The 21,408-nt window shown below is 38.8% G+C and overlaps 2 protein-coding genes across 2 annotated transcripts in view; one reads left to right on the top strand and one right to left on the bottom strand.

Annotated features, from left to right (window-relative positions):
* The window catches only part of NOC3L (nucleolar complex associated 3 homolog (S. cerevisiae)), a gene marked incomplete at its 5' end in the record, with an annotated part of 16,218 nt that extends 7,224 nt beyond the window's left edge, over positions 1 to 8,994 (top strand). Inside the window, 12 exons of the mRNA XM_010289913.1 lie at positions 195 to 323; positions 776 to 907; positions 1,270 to 1,350; positions 1,935 to 2,035; positions 2,461 to 2,533; positions 2,611 to 2,674; positions 2,761 to 2,832; positions 3,816 to 3,997; positions 4,216 to 4,344; positions 4,983 to 5,080; positions 6,937 to 7,021; positions 8,749 to 8,994. Coding sequence (XP_010288215.1) covers positions 195 to 323; positions 776 to 907; positions 1,270 to 1,350; positions 1,935 to 2,035; positions 2,461 to 2,533; positions 2,611 to 2,674; positions 2,761 to 2,832; positions 3,816 to 3,997; positions 4,216 to 4,344; positions 4,983 to 5,080; positions 6,937 to 7,021; positions 8,749 to 8,880 — 1,278 coding nt within the window. The remainder of the gene's footprint in view (positions 1 to 194; positions 324 to 775; positions 908 to 1,269; positions 1,351 to 1,934; positions 2,036 to 2,460; positions 2,534 to 2,610; positions 2,675 to 2,760; positions 2,833 to 3,815; positions 3,998 to 4,215; positions 4,345 to 4,982; positions 5,081 to 6,936; positions 7,022 to 8,748) is intronic.
* Positions 8,995 to 15,042: 6,048 nt separating this feature from the next.
* The window catches only part of PLCE1 (phospholipase C, epsilon 1), a gene marked incomplete at its 5' end in the record, with an annotated part of 56,466 nt that continues 50,100 nt past the window's right edge, over positions 15,043 to 21,408 (bottom strand). Inside the window, 6 exons of the mRNA XM_010289912.1 lie at positions 15,043 to 15,222; positions 15,970 to 16,188; positions 16,354 to 16,515; positions 18,271 to 18,480; positions 19,225 to 19,353; positions 20,498 to 20,616. Coding sequence (XP_010288214.1) covers positions 15,043 to 15,222; positions 15,970 to 16,188; positions 16,354 to 16,515; positions 18,271 to 18,480; positions 19,225 to 19,353; positions 20,498 to 20,616 — 1,019 coding nt within the window. The remainder of the gene's footprint in view (positions 15,223 to 15,969; positions 16,189 to 16,353; positions 16,516 to 18,270; positions 18,481 to 19,224; positions 19,354 to 20,497; positions 20,617 to 21,408) is intronic.

The raw sequence follows: 21,408 nt of genomic DNA, 5'->3' as shown, positions 1-21,408 counted from the left end.
AAGAGTTCTTGTTTTGCATGAAAAATAATCTATTTCTGAGCTTTATTCCACAATATCCAGATCTTGTAGCCATATCTTTTTGCTATTTTACAGGCTGTGTCCACTTCCTAATTAGTAAATACCATCAATATTAGCATTAAGCTGTTGTCATGGACTTGGCTTTACAGGAGGATTTGTTTGAATTCACTTTTCAGATTTCTGAACTGTGCTTTGAGGCAGTTAAGAAGCTCTTTAAACAAGACAAGTTGGGCTATGCTTCACTCGGTGTAGTTAAGGTCATTTCTGGCCTCGTGAGGGGTAGAAATTACGATGTCAGGCCTGAGGTAAGAGTCTTTCTGTTGTGCTACACAATTTTCATCTGCCAATGGTTTAAAAAAATCTGAAACTTAAAGTTAGTGCAGCTGCTGGCTGCAGACAAGCAGGATTTCCTCACTCTGTCAGAACACAGGCAGCTTAGGAGGGTGCTGAGCCAGAGGGTTAGAGAGAGAGAGATGGGGCAGGGGAAGGAGACTCGAAGGAGGAGAGCAGATCCTGACAGAGACATGGGTTAAGTCAGGCAGGGACAATTGAAGTGAGAGTCAAGTGGAGGAATGGATAGAAATGGACAGCGCTGGAGAAGGAACTGGGAGCAGAGATAAGAGATACAAGTGCGAAGGAACAGAAAGGGAGTAAACAGAAGAACCTTTCACCAGCAAAACCCACTAGCTGGAATTCATTCAGGATTTCTCAACCTCTCCGTTCCTCCTTTCATTATATTTATTTGATTTTACAATAGGTGTTAAAAGTATTTCTTCACTTAAGAATTAAGGAAGTAGAATTACAGAAAGATTCCGAAGACATTGCACCCAAGAAAAAGTTCATGACTTATAAAGAGAAAAGAAAAAATCTTTCAAGAATGCAAAGAAAGGTATGAGGTGTGCTTTCTCTTGTTCTACTTCAGTGACTTTATGGAGCAGTTTGTTCTAGCACTGATTGCACTTCTGTTGTGATTGTTAACTCACAGCATCAGTGATTAGTGTTGGCGTTTTACTTGAACATTTATGAGGTTCTACAGGGAATTTAATTATCTTCCCAATTTTTTTTCTTTTTCTGGTGTTGATAATGCCTTTCGTTGGTTGTTTCTGATAGGAAGGAATATATCTAAGTTGGTTACCCTTAAGCAACTCGCCAAGCATGGAAGGTTGTTTTCTGGGTATCTTTGGAACCTGGATATGCAGGCTGGTTGGAAACATTTAATCTGTTATCTTAAAATCAACTGTATGTTTTCAGTGGAGGAAAGCAGAAGAGAAACTGGAACGAGAACTCTTGGAAGCAGAAGCATCAGAAAGCAAAGAAAAAAAACTGAAGCTGGTAAGTAATGTAGAGATTATTTTCCTATTTTTGCAAAGTAGCAGCTCCTAACCCTTTTGTAACCAAGTGTCTCCCCGCCCCATCCCAGCCTGTCAGCATTCCACACCTCTGGATAATGTTGGCAGCTTACAAACATGTTTGCCTGTGCCAGAGGTCTAGGTTTTAGTAAACCAAGCCCTCTCAGTTTACCCAGGAAAGCCAACTTAGCCATTCCTATTTCCTTCTGTTCTCTGCACAAAAAGGTATTTGAATCCATAGACATATGTCCTCCAGGTGCCCTGTTCCATGTGATACCATGTAACAGCCTCTCAGAGTGGCCCTTAGTCAAAGGAGGAGTGTGGCTAGCATGGACTGAGTGGAAGAGAGGCTGTTTAGCTAGGAGAGTGTGAGGGGACAGAGTAAGGGGCAGGAGAGCAGGACTTGAGCTTTTCAGCATAAGAAGAGCAGAGATGGCAGTGCCAGGACTGATTCAGAAGGACTGAGTACAGGCTTGGACAGAGAGAAACGTTTTCAGTTGAGTCTAAGTGAAGTAGAAATGTCTGTTTTCCATGCTTAAGTACTTTATTTTGTTTTCTTTCCTTCAGCACACGGAGACCTTGAATATTGTATTTGTAACATACTTTAGAATCTTGAAGAAAGCTCAGAAGTCTCCACTTTTGCCGGCTGTGCTAGAAGGTCTTGCAAAGTAAGAATTGGGTCCACCTTCTTCTGTGTCTGTCAGAAAAGACATAAAGGGATTTTTGACTTTGAAAGGGATTTATAAGCAGCAAGAGAAGACTGTCCCTGACAAATTTGTTGAAATTCTTTTATTTCTATGCTGAAGTTTTCACCTACTTCTAAAACCACTTCAATGTGATGTCAGGTTTCCCATCATAGAATTGATGTAATGCAAACCCAGCAGGGTGTGATGTGATTCCATTATTTTGTCTGATTACTTCCCGAAGAACATGAGCAAGTCTCTAGTGCTATAGGGAAGCTATGTGAAGATATAGATGTTATCTATTTGATTTAGCTCTGCTTTAAGGTCTGGATTTTGGCAATTCAAAGTACTTTGAACAGAGTTTGCAGTTAAATTCTGTAGCTTAAAAATAAGTATCTCTTTGATTCAAGGTTTGCTCATCTCATAAATGTGGAATTTTTTGATGACCTGTTGATTGTTCTTCATTCTCTCATTGCATCTGGGGTAAGTTGAGCTTACTTTTACTACACTTTTCTTTAAATTATGTTTTTTTGGGTGCTTAATCAGTTTTGTATTCTTAGGGTTTAAGCTATCGTGAGAGTCTTCACTGCATTCTCAGTGCTTTTCATATCCTTTCTGGTCAAGGTAAGAGATCTTTAAAAACAAGCATCTTTAATATTGTCTGATTAAATTAATGGAGTAAATGTATTTATTTGGGATTATGTTAATAGGTGATGTTCTTAACATTGATCCAATGAAATTCTACACACATCTTTACAAGACACTCTTCAGCCTACATGCAGGTAACTCCAGATTCAGTGTTTACCTAGATAGTGTTTATTCTGCTTGTTTGGTGTCATAGCCAATGTGATAGCCATATAGTGTTAATAAACTAGTTTTAAGATACCTGAGTTCTGAAAAGAGTACTGTCTGTTTTAATCTACTTTATTCTTTTATTTGCACATTGCACTACTGCAATAGCAGGTTCTAATCATGTCACTTCATTAGGGAATGCCAAGTATGTGATCTTGGATAAGCATTTACCCTGTCCTCAGTTTAAGTTTTTTTACTTCCTTATAATTGTTTCTTTTGGTGGCAATTGAAAAACTCTATTTTTTCTCTAATTCTTTCTCTAATAGAGAAAAAAAATCTCTATTTTTTTCTAATACAATTTAAAAAACAGTTTCAGTTTAAATTCTGTTTTCTAAAATCTTCTGGTTTATATTTCTGATTTTTATAATTCTGATGTTCTAATTTTCTAATCTAAATCTTCTAATAATTCTGAGAAGCTAAATAGTTTATGAAAAAATATAAAGTTTGAGATTAACATAATTTTAATTAACTTCATAGATTGAAAAAAAAAAAAACATTCTACAATTCTGAATGGGTGAAAGACTAAATCTTTGCACCATTTAACAATTTATAAAAGATGATATAATGAATGCACTTAGGGTTAAAACACTTAACTCCTTTTAATGTTTAATGTTCATGTTTATGCACTTAGGGTTAAAACACTTAACTCCTCTTAATGTTTAATGTTCACATTTGATGGAACAAATACTTTCTTAGGAGCACAGAAACAATGATACCTTTTTTTTCTGTTCAAAGCTGGACTATTTGTATGAAAAAAGGATGAATGCCTGTGGCTGTATCCCATTAGTGCTGTGTTTAAACCTCTTAGCTTTCATGCTATTTCTGAGGTTCCAGCATACAGTCAATAGCAGATATTTAGCTGTGTGTTCCTTGAAATGGCTATGTACTCTTCATATGAAATTCTGCTTTTGAGGTGGTACCAATGATGATATAGGGATTGTGCTCCAGTGCCTGGATGTCATGTTTGCCAAGCGGAGGAAGCAAGTTTCCCAGCAACGAGCTCTTGCTTTCCTAAAGCGACTTTCCACACTTGCTCTTCACGTACTTCCAAACTCTGGCGTTGGGATCTTGGCAACAAACAGGGTATTAATGCAAGTAAGTTTTACTTTTTGGAATTTTTAGCTTATTGGTTAGTGAATTTTTTGACAAATTGATTTTATGCAAATTATTTTGAAGCATCTTAAGAAAGAATGATGAAAAGAGAGTATCCTTAAATGCTGTTGAGACTGGATACCGTGGAATGAACTCCGGACTTAACCGTTACAACTGTATGTGTAATATAAACAACTCAGTCCTTTTTTTGTGTGTTGTAGACATTCCCAAAGATGGACCTCTTACTAGACAACGAATCTCAAGGCAGTGGAGTTTACCTCCCAGAACTAGAGGAACCAGAGCATTGCAATGCTCAGAACACAGCTCTGTGGGAGCTGCATTTACTGCAGGTTAGTGAGTCACCGAGTGATTTGAGAAGTAAAAGTCCACAATAAATAGCTGCTAAATGTTTATATGCTTTACACAAACAGAGAACAGAGGTCTGCAGGCTTATCAATCAAATCTGGCCTACATAAGCCTGTGCCATACAAAGAGGAAGAACAGCACAGTGGCATAGGGAAGGAATGAGCTCAAAAGGGGATGGTACACATCCTGTACGTTAGTACCACACTTGATCTCACTGCAGGTTGCCTAGTAAGACTCCTTTTGGAGGCTTTTTCAATCTGTTTTCGTCTGCAGTCCAGCCCTTCTCTAGGGAGTGGCTGAACACCTTGATGTATCAGGGTTTAGAGTTTGGGACTTGGGAAGGGCTTCCTCTGCCCTTTGTCCTGCTGTCTGGGAGTAGGAGTTAGATTAACTGTGGAGAGTTATGCTCACATCATGACATACTAGTGAATAAATGTATGACTGGATGTTCTCATTCCCTTACCCCCAGAAACTGACTAATTTTTGGGGTGCGCAGTTTCTGTATCTAAAACAAAAGCAGAACCTTCTATCTTACTGAAATGGACAAAACCGCAGGAATCCATAGATAAATACATTATCCCTTGTCCATCAGTCTACTGCCTTTTTTCTTCCTTTCTTTCAGAGACATTATCATCCAACCGTGCAGAAATTTGCAGCTCACCTTATTGTTGGAGCTCCAACTGAAGGCTCAGGAGCTCTTTCACTTGATTTGAGCCAAACGTGAGTTATCAAAGAGTTCTATTTTTAAAAACAGTGCCCTGAAAAGTAGCTGTTGCTCACATTTTATTAAAGGAATCCCTAAAAATAATTATCCATAAAATTAAAAGGTTCTGTTTTTCAAATTCGCTTTCTTTGTTCTTCTGCCAGTAACAGAATGTTGTCTGCCTCTTTCTTTTTTCTTTTGAGGCTTGTTGCCAGGCTGTGACAAGGGTAAAATTCTCAAAGTGCAGTGTGCTTTCTTCCCACAGGAGCAAAATACCTATATTAGCAGCTCTGATCTGAGTGTAGATCAGGATCACGGAACCATGGCTGTCCAAGTTAAGGTCCATAGTATGTTAAAACATAAGAACAGCCATCCTGGTTCGGACTAAGGATCTAGTTCAGAATCCTGTCTTCAGCAGTGGCTGGAAGAGGAAGAGTCAAAACAGGGCAAGCATATAAGACCCATGCTCTAAGCAGTGTCCTTGCCTCCAACTGGTTTCAGCTTGGTGGCTTTCCTGAACCTGACACCATTCTCTGTTTAGTACCTCTTCATGGAATTCTTTTCAAAAACGTTCAGTGTCCCTTGAACTAAAGCACACATTTTGCAAATACAGCATTGTTTGGTAAGGGTTCCATGAGTCCATAGCTCATGACATTAAGACCTACCTTGTTTTGTTTTGAACCTGGTGCCAGCATGCATCATTTAGTCCCTGGTTCTTGCCCTGGGAGGTGAAATGAACAGTCTGCTCTAATACATTCTTTCTGTGCCTCACCTGACTTGGTAGACCTCTATCATATTGTCCCTCTGTCTACCATCTCTTCTGGCTGAAGGGATCTGGCCCAGGCAGGAGCTGTTCCATATTGTTCATCGTGTTTGTTGCCTGTTCCTGAACTTTTACCAATTCAACTATTTCAAGATGAGGAGATCAGAGACTCAGACACAATATTTGAGACGTGGGTGATCTGTGGATTTATACACTGATGTAACTATTTTCTGTTGTGCTCTCTGCTTCTTTCCAACTCCAAACAGCAATAAGGTCACAATTCCATGAAAGTATCTGTCACAACAACTGTTTTTTTCCTTAAGTGATAGTGGTCAGCTCAGAGCCTATTGGTTTTATGTGATATTGAGATTGCTTTTCTCTATGTTTCCCCCCCCCCCCCCAATTTCATTTGCCATCATACTGACAAGTTCCTGCAGTCTTATCTGCAGGTCTTCACAGGCAGCTCATTCTTACTACCACAGATAACTTAGTACTCCCCAGCTCATCTTTGAGTGTGTTGAAAAGCACGGGTCCTGACGCAGACCTTGTAGAAGTCCTGCCTTTTCTTCTTCTTTCGAAGAAATCCTTAGTTTCTTCCTGCCTTTTGCCTTTGCAAAAAATTGACCCTAGACTTCTGTCGTCTTTTTTCCTGTCTTCTAACCAGTTCTTTTCCCATGCGATGGTCTTCCCCGTTCTCCCATGGCTGCTTAGTTTTCATAAAACACTTTGGTAAGGAACTGTTGGAAATTCAGGCAGAGTGTATCAGCTAGGTAACCTCTATCCACTTTTTTTTACTTTTTCAAATGTGTACGGGGCAAGCAGTGACTGCTTGGAGCACTGGCAAGCCAACAGAATGGTTTTCTTGTCTCCCATTTCTTCTGTCCCCAGCTGAGTATTTAGACACATTTTACTGGATTTACTTGCATTGCTCCCCAGCTGTTGGCTTCCAGTCTTTTCCAGGTGATGCTCATTACTCTGAGGAGTTCTCTTAAAACATGGTGGAGGGTGTGAATGGCGTATGTGTGTGGGAGAAGCTGCTCTTGGTTTGGTGATACATTATTTGGAAATGTATCCAATTCCATTTTTCTCTCACTGTGGTTTTTGCTATAGGCCTGCTACAGAACTTTTTGAGGCGTACAGTATGAGAGGAATGACTTTTAATCCTCCTGTTGCATCAGTGACACCCAGAAGAAAGGTACCATCTCATCTCTCTCTGTCCTTTTTTAACCATGTGATATATGACCTGTATCTGCTGATTCACTATGCAGTGCCCAGGAATTAGCACACTTAGTTTGGCTTTCTGGTTTCTGTACTCTGTGTCAAGCATTTTTTTTGCTGGCATAAGATAGCAGTGACTATGAAGGAGGAAAGGCTATGTGAATAGTTTCACCTCCCGTAGCATCAGTTAATGTAGCAAGATGAATGTGGTATCTGGTATTTCACTTAAGTTTTTGCACTTTGCAGTGGCTCAGTGCAGATTTCTTGTCCCTCTTCTGTAACGATGAACTAATGTTTCTTCAAAAAGCAGTAATAAAAAGCCAGCTCTTTCCCCAGTGTGGGTAGTTGGCAGGACAGCTGGTTTCCAGAGCCTTTGATTCAGTACATAGAAGGCTACTGATCCCCACTAGTATCAGTTTATAGCTTTAAAGTGTAAATTTGAAGGGAACAAAGAGCTAATGTATAAAGAGGAGAAATGGGTGAACACTTTTTAGATCCTCAGCACTAGATGTGTTCCAGATCCCAGCCTCTGTTAAATGTCCAGTGAGTGCTATGTCCTTTAAAAAGGCATAACTAATTTTCTTTCTTCCTAATGAAAACATTATAACCTATTAACCTGGTTAGTGCCTCCAATTTGTAACTCAGTAATGTCAGTTAAAGCCTTGAGAGCAAAATATTTTTTCCATTTTAGAGAAACAAGTTACTAAAATGTATTTGTACTTAATTATTCTGTCCTTTTTAAAATGACATCTTGACATGTCTGTCCTGCCACGGTGTTACGTTAGCAGCTCTGACAGAACAAGGCTTGGGAACAGGAGATAGGAGAGGGATTGTGTAGTGCTTGAATAAGGAAATGCACAAGCTGTTTAAGGTAACAGAAACAAAGAGGAAGATAACAAGAGGGAACGAACCGTCCATAGGTGGTTATAATGGACATAACTGGGAACTTGGGGTCTTGCTTAATTTCTGGCTGTTTGGTTAATTTAACACATTTTGGCAGTATCTTAAGTTTTACCTTATCTGTCCTGCATATTTGTCTCTGTGCGCCATGCTGCCTGTCTGTCAGCACCTCCCCGCTGTTGACAGAAGCTCTGAATTGGAGTTTTCTTTCCCTATGCTCCACTAAAGAGAGGATCTCATTTGTCCTTGAGTGCACAAAGTACTTGACGCTGTGAGTGTCAAGACTGTAGCAGGGAGGTGTAAGTCATGTGCATGAGTTTCCTCATCTGAGCACCAGGGAAGAGTGGAGGGCTCCGGGTCTGGCTGTAGCCAGAAGGGATCTCGTGAGGCAGGGTCGGGGCAGTCCTTTCTGACTCTCAAGCTCTGCTGTAGCATCGTTGCTTTCACTGGCCTTTTGATCAGAGATGTTTATTTTTTTTAATGTGTGTTAAACAGGAAGCAGTGTGTTAAGTGCCTTCAGAGCTGGAAGCTGTGGCTATGTGTAGCAGGGATTCTTCTGAAGCCCAATTTACAAAAAAAAAACCAAACAGTCCTCACCAAAAGCTTATGCTGGACTGCCTGAGACTGTGCTTTGTTGCTGGCCGGGTGAAATTTACTGGCAGACCAGATAGACGTGAGCTGCCCATTCCATAGGTCTGGTCTAGGAGGTGACCAGGGGCATGGGAGAGAAACAGGACTGCTAACTGAATGGAAAACACATACTGGCCTTGTTTAGTAATGCAACTAATATTTTGTAATTTTCAGGATACATTCTCACAAATGGATTCATTTATAGATGAAGAGCTAAACAAACAGCTTCAACAACACATCAGTGAGACTGTTGTTCACAAACCCTTGGATTTTGCTAAACACCTGAAGGAATCATCTTTGTCATAAATGTATCTATCGATTGTGTTCAGTTGGCTTAATTATGGAGAAAGGTTGGCTGAAAGAAATTTCCATTCATCATTAAAGGAATTCAAGTAGGCTTTTGTTTGAATATAGAAACACCTGAAAAATCTTAACAGCAGTTTCTTACACAGTATGAGGCCTTTCCACCTAACCACCGAGCCCACGTCCTTGGGGCTTGAGAACCACAATGAATAGTCACATTGGTAACTAAAATAAGGTACAAAGCCAGGTAATTTTAAAATTGTTTGCAATTGTGCATTATACTATTTTTGTTTATAGATTTTTCTATTTTTTACAATAGAATATAGACGTGTGTTTCTGAGAAATCACTATATTGATTAATAAATATTTTGGAAATTTAATATAGTATTGACTTCTCTGATGTTTAAGATACCTAGAGATTTGGAGTATGTGTTGTATTTTTATTGTTTTTCTTCTGATGTCTCCTAACCATTTATCTTGTCTTGAAATGATTTTGCATTTGGTGGGTTTTTTTCCTTTTATGAAATCTTGGTACTGTCCAACTGAGATTACTGAATTCCAGTTCTGAACTATCATCATGATCAAATGCTCTACTACACTGTCTTCAATAAACCAGTGCTCTCTGTACTGGACAAATTCAAGGTAAGAATTTAAATCTTTTTTTTCTTTTTATCTTGGAAGTAATTTTCTCCCCCTTTCCCAACTATTAGTTATTGCCTGGTTTTGTTTTGTAATCCATTTTCAGTTGCATGCTGGCTTTGCAAACAGTAAGTAAAATACATGAAATAAATTAAAAGTGAGTATTGGCTTTATGTGAATGCCATTCTACGGGGGAGTGTGGTGGGCTTTCCCTGGCTGGCAGCTAATGCATTTTGTAGTGTTTAGTCTGTGATGGGATAATGATACAAGCTGTAAGTTTTGCAAAGCTTTTGTTCAAGTCGTTAACCTCCTTAAAATACTCAGCAAATATTTCTCTTTCTCTAGGGTATTTACTCCTTTATCCCGATTTATGGTTCTTAGATACTTTTATAAGTAATTTAGTTTTATTTTAATACGTTTTTAGTATTAATCGGACCAGTTCACCAAATTTCAAGTTGTCAAATATAAATTCAGAAACATTTTTGGACTAGACATTTATCTATTAATGGATTAGAAAATATATGTTTTACTGTGCAGATTACAAAACTGCCTGGATAATACTGATGGCAGTATATGTGTTTCTGTCTGTTTAGGTTGCCATTCCCATAGCTTTTGAGTAGTTCTTTTTAGTTGTTGAGTGACTGCAAATACTGATGTGATTTAAATTCTGAAAATTCCAAGGGGGCCATTTGCCAGTACTTTGTTAGTTCAGGAGGGCAAAAGCAAAGAGTCAACATTTTAAACCATTTATTTTTTACAACATATACAAATACAAGTTTATTCTTCAAGTCAGTAGAGAGAAAATAGTCCAGGTGGAAAAAATCACTTTTCAAAATCGTTCATTTTACATAGTTTCCAAACAATATAAAGACTGGCACATGGTGATGTTGCACTGTCAGAATACTTTGACATGCTTTAAAAGGCAGAGAAAGACAACTGTACAACCAATTCGTTCTGAAATATTCTATACATGTTTTGGAGCGAAATCTATTTACTGCTATTTATTTTTGTGTTTAATTTGCTAACTCTGCCAAATGTCTATCACTATTGAAGTTACAAAATATTTAGCACAGGCAGGAAAAAAGCCACTGTTGTTACATTTAGTGGGCTACCTAAAAGTAAACTGAGTTTTGTAGTGGACTAGTAACAGCCAGTGATTAAAACCCAAATGTTAGCTGAAGCATTCAGAGGGCCAGAGCAGAATGGACAGTTTCGTTTCAGAAGCTGCAGACTCAACCCTTCACTGAAATGTAAAGCTACCAGCAAGTTCTTCTTTTAAAAAAAGCAAACTATGAATGTGAGAGAATGTACTCTTGAAATATTTAGGTATTTCCATGGTAAAGTCTAATTCTTGAAAGCACGTGATTTCTAAAAGCAGATGGCTTTCTAAAGATGGCTATTGAGATACTTCATCTAGTAATATTTGTAGCAATAAAAATAATGTGACTAGGTTTTAAAAATTAAAACTGACATAGTATTGTTTATTCTTCTAACTGCTAAACTTGGGCTCAGGAAGATAGAAACAGGAACCCCTCCAGGCGATTGGAAGTACCTCCTGGTGTGCCCCAGTTCCTGCAAACTGAGCAGTCCTGCAGCATGGCCAGGATCCATGGCTGCTTGCTTTTGTCCCATACAGTCACACCACTGCAAGCAGCACGTGCTATGCAAGGATAATGTGAGACATCATTGGTAGAAAAGTAACAGTGGTTTTAAAATATTATAGAATAAAATACTTCTGTATTTTTTGCCAATAGGCAACAGAGTGTGAGATTTCCACCTATGAACTGTTCAGCATGAGGCCTGCTACCACTCAGAGACTGCATGTTTCTGGAAGGTGTTGATTGTTTACATTCCTTTCTTTCAAACTTTATCCTGAAAGCTGCTTCCTGTAAATAGTTTGTAATGTTAAAATGAATGTATTTTCCTAATTGGTGTCCATGCCCAGCCAAAAGCACAGAAAGGGACAAAGTTATTTCGTCAGTCTTGTCATGGGAATGCGTGGACAGGTATTCCTGCAGAAATAAAATCTGTGGCTTAGCAGAATAAACTTTCCTATTAGAATAATAACTCAGCACATGAAATCTGTTTAACCAGGCTTTCACAAAAGTTAACAAAAAATCCCCTGTTTAATGCTTCAAGTGGTGTTGTATTGTCATTAGGATATTTGGAACCAACACAAATAGAAGGATACTGTATTCCTTTCCAGCTTCACCCCAAAATGTACCACATTTCACCAGCAAAAGTTTACTCTCATGTTTACCAATACTTAAACTTGAAATTAAGTGATTGATGTATGTACATGAATGAAAATACTGGAACAGTATAATGTCTACATGCCTATGAAGTTGGGGTGTTTTAAATAGAAAGACAAATACTTTTCTGTTCTTTCACTGGGATGAACAGCAGCAAAAGTAGCTTTAGACCTTGATTCATGAGGAAGATACTTTTAATAATAAACTATTCCCACAGCTAGAAAATTACTGTATTAGCAGAAGTTACATGAAGATTGCAGTTGAAAAAAGAGAGAGTTGCATTAGCTGAATTGTGCAGTAGGTTGATGTAAGTATTTCCCAGTAATTCCAAAGTACTCCAAAGCAAACTATGGGGTGAGCAAACCTCATTCTTACAGGGGCAGGCGACGTAGTTAGAATTAGTAATACGTAAGTGCAGAGGCTGAGCTGGGGAGTGGTGGGGGGTTTTAATTAATGATTGCTGAATTGCAATATGCTGGTTTGCTACATCAGCACTGAAGATAAGGAGTGGGAAGTGCATGGCTGCTGGGAGGAGAGGCCACAGGGACATTTGACTTTTTTGTGTGTCTGTGATTATTTTTTCTGAAAGCTGGAAGTGACCTCAAGAGGGCACTTTGGGGTTTGGTAACAGCTACTTCATAGGAATTTTCCATAGTGTGTAACGCTTCTGGTGACACAGTGCAGGTTCTGTCTGCTCATTTATGTGCCGGTTAGTTAATGACTTTGCTTTCTTTAATTTCATTTTCTAATATTGGGGGGGTGGGGGGGGACTACTGCCTGTAACTTTTTTGCCTTTCGTCCTTGCACTATCAATCAGAAGTGAACCTCATTTTACACTGCTGTTTTGTCCTTTGCCTGATGCAGCTTCTCTCTTAGGAGCAGTAGCATTTTGTGCTGAAGCGCTAAAGCTGATGTGGAAGAACGGAGTGCATGAATCACTCCCTATGGTCATGGATTTCTTGATTTAGTCACACCAGGGAACTGAAATGCTTTGTTTAGGGATTGCTCCAGGGAGACAAAACGTGTGCAGAGCAATTCATTCACCACAGATACACTACATGCGGGAAATCAAAGGGATGACTGATTTCAGCCATTGTTTCATTTGCGCCCCTCTAAGTTGGTGTGGATTGTTTTAACTAAGCACATTAATAACGCCCATGGAGGAAAAAAAGACAACCACAACTAAGTTAGTTTAGTTAAATATCAAAAGATGAATTCAGCAAACATAAAACTTTACAACAGTGTTTCTATGTAAACAAAAACATCAAGAATTATAGTGTAAGAGTTCTTTATACTCCCTGGGTTTAACAGACAAGTAAAAAGACATTTCCTGACTGTATAGAAAAATGTACTTTGAATTCAAAATTTTTAAATGTTCATTACGTTTATGAATGTATTGGTTTGAGTTTGGTCAGTTTTGGTTATTAAATGTCTTGTGCTGAAAAGAAATATCCAGAAAAGTTAAAATATTTTTTCCTTCAAATCCAGAGAGAGGTAAAAATTCTGCATTTTCTAAAAAGTAAAGTAGTATATGATAAATATATTATACAAGGGCATGTACTTTGGAACATGGTAATAAATATTCTTTCTTTAAACACAAGCCTGGAAAACTAGAACTTACAGGAAGAAAATGTTTCTTGTCAAAGTATCACTACCAGGTAGGTGTATTTAGCTATAGTATATTATTTTGTTAAAGTAGATAAACCATAAATAATTTGAGCATTTTGTGTATATTCATCAAAGTTAAACAGATATGCTAAAGAAGTTACAGTATATTTAAATCTCTTTACAATCACTTAACACAGTGTTTAACAGAAATCTTCAGGTAAAAGTGCATTATTTTAATATAATACACCTAAAAGAACACTCTGGTTCTTTGCTTTCAGTTTGCCTAGAGGCAACTATCTAAAAAAATTTTTTTTTTTTAAAAAGGAGGGCAAAGACAGGTATTTGCTTACACCATACAGTCCAAGAAAACTTCTTCATCTGCCTATCGAGTATTTGTAGATGTGAAGGTAGAGGAAGAGGAGAATCTTCCAACAGCTGACAGGTATCTTTTCAATCTATGACATCCCATGTAGGATTCCCAGATTCTCGATGTTAATGCAGCAGCATTGCCTGGATTAAGCATCTGTAGCACAGGGCACACAATTGCTGACCAGTTCAGACTGCAGCAGGTTCCTTCAACAGCACTGCAGAAGGATTCAGTGATGTAAATTCCAGTTTTCAAAAAAAATGAAAGAACAAATGCAAAAGAAGAAGGAATGTGACTGGGATCTTTCCACAATTTACTTTGCTTTGGTTGAAGTCGGATTGTTTTGATGATTTAGGGGTTTTATAGTAGCCTAGCAATAAGGTATTGTCCCTTCATATTTGAAATCTTTCTTAAATGAAAATATTATTTGTATTCTGTTAATATAATGATTTAGCAGTAGTATGACAGTGCATGTCAAATAACGCTTTAATAATTAGGTGCATGTGGAAAGGAAATGTAATCTTACATTGGCCATATGTGAGAGTTGGGATTACCAGCATTGATTTCTCTTTATTTACAATGAGCTGTAACTTCTCAGATGACATCTCAGTGCTGTAGGAGCACTATGCAAATATCTGGTTAGTGTATGGTGGTGGACAAGTTACGGGTATTATCTTCATATAAATGGGACAGTCTGAAGTTGTGTATTTCATTTGTTGTTTTAAGTCAAGCAAGATGGGAGAAATTTAAGAGATACAGAAAGGATAGTAAAAATGTTTAAACATTGCCACAGAGAGAAATTAACACTATAAACTTGTTTTAGCTAAAAAGGAGATCATCAATCTCAGTAATTTTATTATATGCATGTAATAAAAAATGACAAAAGCTCTCCTGGATACTTCTATTTACTTTGTCCCAGAGTAAGAGAGTAATAGGACATCATTAATTAAGCACAGTTAGTAGGTTACTATAAAATCAGCCAGGATACAACATTTTGTTTTGTATTTTAAGTCTGCAGAGAAAGTGGGTGAAACTCCAGTCTTCACACCATTCTGATCTACTGCAGCAAATGCCATAATAAATAACTGGAGACCTTACTGATTTGATCTTACCGTGCTTATGCACACCAATGTCTAAGGCTTTTCTGGATCTTTCTGTCCAGTCCCTTGTTACCTCACTGTGGTTTAACCAACGACAGCTTTGAAAATAATGCTCTGTAAATCATGTATTAAAAGATTGCTCTGATTTAGAATCAGTATCTCGTACCTGAACAGACCGTGCCATAGGCAGTGGTGGTTACTACTCCGTAATGTCACTAAAAGTCAAACTGCATGCAGACCTTTCGTCCTTGCTCTGTGGACTGTCCGGCAAGACCTGCAGAGGTGGCGATATGAATCCCCGATACTGCTTACTTGACTTGGTTAACTTCTTGAGTTCACTGGTAAAGGAAATGCCTTTTCTTTTGTCATCTCGTGCTGCCTGTAAAGAAAAAAAAAAAAGAAATCGGATCATAAAAGTGGTTTAACAGGCTGTTTTTAGCTGTGAAATATGGAATTAATATGTAACCACCTAATACATTTATAAGCAGGCCTCCCTTTTGAAATTGAGAGCGGCTGTGCTTTCACAACCAAGCACATTCTTCTGGTTGTTCTGAATAAAGTCATTGAAAATTATGCATTATCAAAGATATGGTTAGCAAATTTGCTATAAACTTGTATAAAAATCTGTGCTTATGAGTCAATTACTTTAAAGCAACAACTGCTGTGGCTTGATGGCATCTGCTGGGAAGAAGAACATACTTGCCTGCTGGGAGAAGGAGCTAATTCATTCAATTTTCCAAAGCCTGAGGTAAAGCAACAGAACGACTTTCTCAGTGGGCCAGGAATAAAGGGGACTTTATGCCACTAGTTTTTAAGTTCTGCCCATTTGAATAGTCCTGCTTTACTATGATAGGGAGCAGGGCATGCACAGCCAGAAGATTTTGAAAAACGGAAAGCTGGTAGCAAAAGATAAAGGTTGTCATGGGAGTTGCAGGCTGGATCTGACTGATGCATTTTTGCAAAGAAAAAAGGGAGGTGTGGAGAAAAGAGGAGTCTGCTTTTTGCTGTAGTCTCTTCTCCCCACCCAGCCTCATGCCAGTTGTTTCTCCCTCCCATTGAAAGCAGATTCCTGTTAAGTTGATCATACACCATATATAAACCTGCTGCAAAGTATGTGATCATTTACCTGAACCTGTTCTTTGAGTTTAAGGATAAATTTTCCTGCTCCTTTCCACTTGCTTTGCGCCTGAAACACACACTCCTGATCAGAGAGAATCCTCTGAGATGGTTTAGATGTTGAGGACTTTTTGTTTGCTGGCTCTTTTGTCACCTCTTCCAAGAGCACATAATCACTTGGATTTGGATTGCTCAAAATGCTGTAGGAGTATTTGGCTTTGCAAAGAGTCTGTTTAAAAGCAGAAAAAAAGATAAAAAAGAAGGCATTCCCTCAGGTTCAGGTTCCTAAACCAATTCCTCAGCTAGTGCTGAGAACAAACCCCACCTTATCTTGTGTGAAACCAACCTCCACCCTACACATTAGAGACGTGCTACATGGACACAGGCTGCTTACCTGCTGTATGACGTCCTGAGCTGTGCTAAAGCGGGGAGCTTTGATGACAGTGCGCGGTTGCTCTGGGGAGACATCGTGTACCTGAACAAAGAAACTGTCATCCTCAGAGCTGATGGCTGCATCCTCCTTTGCTTCTTGAAAGACGTTTCTCTCATTTAAATTCTGTGGAAAAAAGGAGAGCCAAATGCATTTACTTCATAGAGGTAACTTAATAGCTGTTTTTTTAATCACGTGAAAATTGGAGACTGCTGTTGGCCCAGCTCCATTTCATTAAATGCAAGTCTTCTGCGTAAGACAAGCCACTATTTAGCAATGGTATGTAATACCTGTGTCAGTGTCTGAAATACCCTTCGTAGTAGACAAGGAATGGAGACATATGCATAGTATCACATTAGGCAAAAATAATCACTTAGTATTTCCTTATGTATGCAAAATTATGTTTTGTCATGTAGAGGTGGCATTAAGATGAGAGATGGTGGAAAGCGTCCTTTTCTCGCCTTGTCCCTGCACTAAAGCCAAAAGAATTCAGAGAGCAAGACGACTGAGTGAGGAAGGCTGCTTCGCTGTCCTTTTTCAGGCTCTATGACTACTGCAGATTTTAGACAGAATTTCTCCCTGCACCTTCTCTCAGGTAATGCTTTTCTCTCCAGCCCCTTGTAACGTAGCTTGAATTTGTAAGCTGTAAGCATGGGCTGCGTATCACACCCTACAGGTGGACCCTCTCCTGGTTTTTACATACAGATTTGCAGCTTCATTTCTAGCTCCAAGATTCGAGGCTGCTATCTGCAGGAGGGCTCAAAAATCATAGATAATGTTTGAGGTACTAGTATCACGGGACAAAACTACAGCATAGTTTTCACTTACGCTCAGATTTTAGCCCATTTTCTGAAAGAATGGGGTTTGGCAGTTACACATTTGAGGTTGCATACACTTAAAAAATCAGTGTTGCAGTCAGCTGGATTAAGTAAGTAGGCTACTGTTTCCACAAGCAAATTTCTACCTAGTGATTTTTCCTCCAGATATTACAAGTAAAGGAAAACAAAACATTGACCTGTGTAATACAATGGTAATTTCTCAAATTGAATCTTTTCAAAAGTTGTGTCAAAATAATCAGTTAAAAATGTATTTTTTCATTTTAAAGGAGGCTTTCTGTCATTTGTGGGTGTAAAATCTGTGTATATAAACATACATGTAGATACATTGCTCTGTTCAGGCTAAGCAAGCATTATATGCTGACCTGACCAAAGGAAGTGCCTCTGAAAATGAGATCGTTGAGTGTCTTTTCTCCTGCTTTTTTGTTTCTCTCTCACAAGCCTGAGCACTAGCATATTTTCAAGCTGTGGATAATTTGCTCATAGGTTAAAGTGAAGTAATCACTCCATCCTCCTCCTTTAAATTAAATCACCTTTTTCATTATTTTAGGCTATCATTGCTAATTTAATCATCCTTTGAGATTTTGAGAGTTCTTTAGTATTAAAATCCTTTCTAATTTTTCTGAACAGAGAAGAAGTTGCTAACATCTAAACTGATTGATAATTGTAGTCTAGAGTTCTGTTATTATGATCCTTTGGTATTAACTATTATCCTCCTTTCTTTATATTAATCTATCGTATAAAAATCTAGATTTACATTAAATTAGAACTATCAGTCAAAGCAGTAAGCTAGTGGCACTGAACTGTTGAGTAAGCAATGATGATGAAACGCCACATAGCTAATCCTAGAAGTGAAGTCAAGTTAGTGTTGCACAGGTATATAAAGTCTAGCTGTGCTCAATCAAGGGTTGTGTTTGTTTTTAAATGATGTACATGGACATTACTCACCAAGTAGTGAAACAAATACTGCACCCTTTTGTTTCCTGGTCCTAACAGCTATTTTTAGCGACCTTTGTAAATAACAATTTATCTAAAACAGACTTACTTCCTCTCGGGTTTTAAAGATAATCCTTCCAACATATCCTTCTTCTGGGAACCAACTGTTCAAAAGCTGCACTAGGCCTTCTTCAGGACCAATTACTCTCTGGAATGGTGGTTTTCTGCATTCACTCTTCTCTTTAGATATAAAACTTTTCTCTTCCATCAGAAAATAGTCTGCAGCACATGACTCTGTGTCTTTTGTGGTAGCCAAGAGCTAAGACAGACCACAATAAACACACAGCAATTAGAATGCTAAATATAAACACTACATAATTAGTAGTATAAATGAGAATGAATAAAGCAGCTTTAAGAATCAATAACTATTCTGATAGTGTGGGCAAGATTTCTGATGTGCTATTTATTATTCAGATATTCTACTCCAGGGTAATGTACTGTTCTCTTTAGCCTAGCCAAGCAGTTCAGCTATTCCAGACAACGCAGTACTATTTAGGCTTATTTCTGTCCTGTTTGGCTGGCCAGACAATTTATTCATAATCCCAGGACAGTACAGTCTTTTCCCACTGCTAGAATAACAATCCCTGTTGAGTTAACTGGGTTTTCTACTCATGAACTTAGCCCTCTAACTTTTACTCTGTATTCCTATGGTGCTCAGGTTCAAAGAATTGCGCAGAAATGTTTGCCCATGTTGTAAGGACAGCCCACTGCCTCTGTCGGTCAGAAAGATTGTTTTTCTCATCTGCATATGCCCAAATAGTAAAATACTAATAGGAAGTGTGTTCTAAGATTATAAACCCATTCTCTGAAGCCAACATTTGAGAAAATTTCACTGATGATTGATACTCTGTGTTTGCAATTCCACAGTAACACATTTCTAAAGCACCTCCTTGCTGTGATGAATGAACTACAATGACCCTGCGCATGAGAAATGCAGGGAGGTGAACGTCCAGAATGATGTGGGTTCTTGCAGCTAGAGCCTGCAATTCAGCAGGCAGCTTACCTGATGGAGAAGCTGTGCAGCTGTGGTCCCCCCACTTACATTAAAAACAGTGAAAGGCTCTGGGCCTGGAACTCCATGAATTGTCACTTTGTGAGTCACAGCAGCTTTCTTTTCCCCCATGCTAAACAACTGTTCAGACAACATTCAACAGGTTACTGAATGTTTTCACACAGGCATGTTATTTTTAGGTCACTTAAAAGAAACTGTACACACAAGTTGTAAGGACCTTGACAGAGCAAAGCTATCCAGCTACTCCATGGCTCTTACACTACAGATCAAGGCATTTAAAAAAAAAAACAAAACAAGAAACTAAGGCCCCAAAAGACCCCAGCATACCTTGAAGCTAAAGTTAAAGAAGAAAAAGGAAGTTTTCCAGTAAGAGTACATAAACTGCCACTGAACAAAGGGTAGACCTCCATCGCTCACTGTCTGCATTCTGGTGGAGCTCAGACTATTTGAATTCAGCATATGAATTACTGGATGAAAATCTACAGCTTTGTTTTACCCTCCAAACCATTTTTGTTCTTCCTTTCTGCCCTAGTAATTCAGCAAGATACGCGTTCGGCACGTATTCGCAGGAGGATAACCTCTGCAACACATCTGCTGCACACACAGTAGCTCGGGAGGTTTTATGTAACACTTTAGGAATCAGCAAAATGATAATATACATGCTTAAATTTACTAAAGCACAAGTAGCCCAGGTAACCTAACATTAAGGGCTATTTAAACTAAACAACATCACATCCATCCATACTGTGTTTTATATATTATACACACATCTGTATGTGTATGTGCAAATATCTGTACACATAAGCATGTAGATGTGCCCCCCCATATATAAATGTGTACGTATTTATGCAAATACAGACTCCAACTCTTCCTCTAATAGAATTCAATTTTACTCTCATTATTCCAAAGTTGGTGGTAATTTGCATCTTTCTTTTTTTGTCCCATTGCTTATGATTCATGCATAAAAGGAGGCAGCTCTGAACCTTACTGCTCAACCACAGTCCTTCTCCAGCACAGGAGTTCTCGTGCTATACCTAAATACACCAAAAGCCAGACTCTGTAAAGATTTACCCTCCCACAGTTTCAGCCAGGTGGGAGACCCTTACTTCCACCAAAGCCCAAAAGAATTAGGCATCGAGATACTTCTGAAAAATGTGCAGGTTTAAGGGCTAACATCTTTGAACAGTCTGGTTCTAGAAGTCTTCAGACCACAGTAGTCATTAAGACAAGAGTATGTGGCATTCACAAAAAAATATTAAATTACCGTAGATGCAGGCAGAGTGTTTCCAGAGGGACTTTCTTCCATTCTCCGACTGTTTATGAACAAACTAGAAATTTCTAATGCTTCATTGTGCAGGTTATGGAGCTGGACATGTCTATAGCCTAAACAGAAAAAAACCTTTGGTAAGTACTTTGCCACATCCTAGCACACAAATCTCGTAAATGGAAAACTCACATTTGCTATATTTATAGCTACAATTTGTCACACCTATAGGATTTAAAGCACTGTAGTAACACTGCATTAACACTCTTGGTCTGTACAACAGTGTAACCTAAATGCTATGCACTGCTGAGTGGCTCATGTAGCTGCCTACCACCTTTGTTTTGCTCTAATATTCAATATATTCGTACATGAAATAGCTAAATATTAGAACATGAATGAAACAAAGACAAATTCTCACTGGGAAAATGCACGTCTATGGCCAGATCTCATATGCTAAGACTGTTGTGTGGTGTTACAGTGGCACGAAGTGAATGTGAAAGTATTTTCACCACTCTACTGAAGAGCTATTGGCAATATGGAAATTCCCTCCCCCAGGTGTCACAGAATCAATGATGCTTCCTCATCTCTCTCTCTCACCTTTTTTCACCCTTTCTTCACCTCTCCTCCAGCCATGGCTGCAAGAAGTGCAGTTCCCCCCTGCCCCGTGACCACCAGTTACAGCAGTTTCTCGGGCAAAGGACAAGGCAGGGAGTGAAACCACGCCGTGCTTCCTAAGGGAGCAGCAAGTCTCACGGTGAACGCAACCCCACAGCTACAGCTCAGGATCAGAGCCACTGCGTACAAGATGCCCCAGCCTCTGCAACAGCACAATCGCGGACCTTTCACAAGTCATTGGGGAAGCCTCCAGCTCCCAGGGAGTCCCAGCATCACACTGCCAGGGCAAAGCTGTG

Source organism: Phaethon lepturus, unplaced genomic scaffold, assembly GCF_000687285.1.
Source record: "Phaethon lepturus isolate BGI_N335 unplaced genomic scaffold, ASM68728v1 scaffold9256, whole genome shotgun sequence".
Classification (NCBI taxonomy): Eukaryota; Metazoa; Chordata; class Aves; order Phaethontiformes; family Phaethontidae; genus Phaethon; species Phaethon lepturus.
This window is presented reverse-complemented; position numbering and strand designations above follow the sequence as displayed.